Below are 2,500 nucleotides of genomic sequence, written 5' to 3'. Positions count from 1 at the left end.
GGCAGATGACTGGCAAGGGTTCAACCTGGCGTCCGCAATACGGTTAGTACAGCACTGTTGGTCGCTGAAGAACTGGGGGGGGAGGGGGGGTCAGCCTCCTAGCCTACACCATTCTTGTTTCCATGTACTGTCGTGGCCATGGAAATCCGGTCGCACGTCTAGCGGCCCCAGGGCGCTGGCCATGCAGCCGTGGGTAAGCAGTACACGCATGCTGCAGCCTGCTGGTCGCATCGAATCAAGCGCTGTTCTGTACGCGCTGAGGGCGCCGGCCCCGGTCTATCGACTGGATTTCAATGTCCACGACAGCACTACAGTCTATGCACGGTTGAGTCACCGTGTATACATTGGCATACTGTGCTTGGTGAAATTCTCGCCTGGTCGTTCTTCGGTGCTCTGTTCTTCAGCGCCCATCAGTGTTGTATCCAACGATCTCGAATGGCAACTTCTCACAGTCAGTCATTCCAGCTCAAAGTACAAACACGAGGGGATATACGTGGGGCATACATGGATATTGGCACTGGATTTAAAGGGACAATCCCCTCAATCGATGGAGAAGGACACCAGTTCAGAATTGATAGCCATGCAGAACCAATAGCTTAGTTTTGTGTCTTGGTCCTGTAACTTTAGCTTGTGACTGGTTATGTGACTTTAGCTTGTGACTTTATCATGTGACTTGGTTATGTGACTTGGTCATGTGACTTGGCCATGTGACTTGGTCATGTGACTTGGTCATGTGACTTGGCCACGTGACTTGGCCACGTGACTTGGTCATGTGACTTGGCCATGTGACTTGGCCACGTGGCTCTCTCACGTGACCAAGGAATAGCCAGCCATATTGCCATGACAAAGATGTGAAACAAATTCATGTAATGTACTTCATGAGGCTTCTACACGTTTGTTCACTGATCTGCTGCTGTGATCACCACACAGGGAGCATGTTCTGGGTCCCAGCAGTCAGGACACGATACACTACCTGCGTTGCCGTGGCGCCATGGAGGCGGACGCACGCCGTTACGTCAAGGCCATGAAGCTCTGGCTGCACTGTCTGCGCCTGGAAATGGACAGCGGGAAGAAGGGAACAACGCCGGAGGTAAGCAGCTAGAAGCGAGCTGGTCACTTTAACCCCCACCCGCTCCCCCTGTTCTTTCTCTTTCCCTCATACTTCCATTAAAATTTTATCTGGTGCGTCCAGAGCGTGACGATGTCGAGACCAGTTGGTCGACGGAGCGCCTGGCCCCCACCACCATGGCTGCTGCATGTTCCCATTGCGTGCACCACATGGCTTTTAGTAAAAAAATAAAATAAAAATATAAAAATATAATATATGCTACGACTAAGAATGCCGTATTTTCTAGAGTATAAACCACAGCGGAGTATAAACCACAGCGGAGTATAAGCCGTACCCACCATTTCCTGCCACAAAATACGGACACCTATCCTACTTCATTGCATTCCCAACTCATCACAACCACGCGCTCTTCAGCCGAACCATACAGACACCAGCGAGGACACTTCCGTTGAGAGATAATATTGCTCCACACCTCTAGACAGCTGTTTCGCTCCCGGAAGTGTCCTTGCTGGTGTCTGTATGGTTCGGCTGAAGAGCGCGTGGTTGTGATGAGTTGGGAATGCAATGAATTGAAAATATGGCCGAAAGCTCTGTCGCAATATTTAGTTCTGAACCTATCCTACTTATCACCGTTAATTTGATCATCGGGAGTATACGCCACTCCCCCTTTTTTGGGGTGAATATTTAGTTTTCCAAGTGCGGCTTATACTCCGGAAAGTACGGTACGTAAGCCCAAGAGTGTGCAACTCTGCATATTATGGGGTCTGGCGCGGCCACGCTCCCCGCATTGCGTAGCCACGGACTGTGGGACCATTGCGTCATTATTGACCTGCTACGGGTTCCTGCTTCAAAATCCGCTTTCCTCGGAGACTTCGGATGGTCTTGTACGTGACGCGGCAAGCACAGGAATTTCCCTTTAACTTACCATATTGCACATCAAATTGTCGAGGCTAAACCGTAGGGAAACTCTTAATGCGGGCAGCTTGATCGTCATTTCACTACGCAATGAAGGCAGCGACGCGCATGACACCCACAGCTCGGACGTCAGAGTTGCACACTCTTGGGGTTATGGAGTCTTGACGACTTGTACATCTCTCCCATGCGTGTCTGATTGGTGCGGACAGAATCTCACGACTTTTTCGGCTAGAGATTTTCATTCACCGGGCCTGTGTACTCGTGTGTTTGTGTGTCCACGTATGTCCACATGACCATGTGTGTGTTCGTGTGTCAGTGTGTGTTTGCGTGTCTGTGTGTGTCCGTGTGTTCATGTGTGTTTGTGTGTGTCCATGTGTGTCCGTATGTCCAGGTGACATCCACGTTGACGGCATGTACAGAACTTCTGGTGGAGCAGATACGCAACGAAGGTGATGCCGACGTGAAGGCACTGTTCGAGGTTGTCTGGAGCAATCTCCACCGCCACCCCCTCGGCGG

The 2,500-nt window shown here is 50.9% G+C and overlaps 1 protein-coding gene across 1 annotated transcript in view; it reads left to right on the top strand.

Annotated features, from left to right (window-relative positions):
- LOC135825191 (protein fem-1 homolog C-like) overlaps positions 1 to 2,500 on the top strand; it is a 15,663-nt gene that overhangs the window by 9,826 nt on the left and 3,337 nt on the right. The window contains exons 9-11 of the mRNA XM_065337919.1: positions 1 to 42; positions 931 to 1,090; positions 2,376 to 2,500. The exon at positions 1 to 42 is cut by the window's left edge and continues 150 nt beyond it; the exon at positions 2,376 to 2,500 is cut by the window's right edge and continues 25 nt beyond it. Of these exons, the coding sequence (XP_065193991.1) occupies positions 1 to 42; positions 931 to 1,090; positions 2,376 to 2,500 (327 nt within the window). The remainder of the gene's footprint in view (positions 43 to 930; positions 1,091 to 2,375) is intronic.

Source organism: Sycon ciliatum, chromosome 9, assembly GCF_964019385.1.
Source record: "Sycon ciliatum chromosome 9, ocSycCili1.1, whole genome shotgun sequence".
Lineage (NCBI taxonomy): Eukaryota > Metazoa > Porifera > Calcarea > Leucosolenida > Sycettidae > Sycon > Sycon ciliatum.
This window is presented reverse-complemented; position numbering and strand designations above follow the sequence as displayed.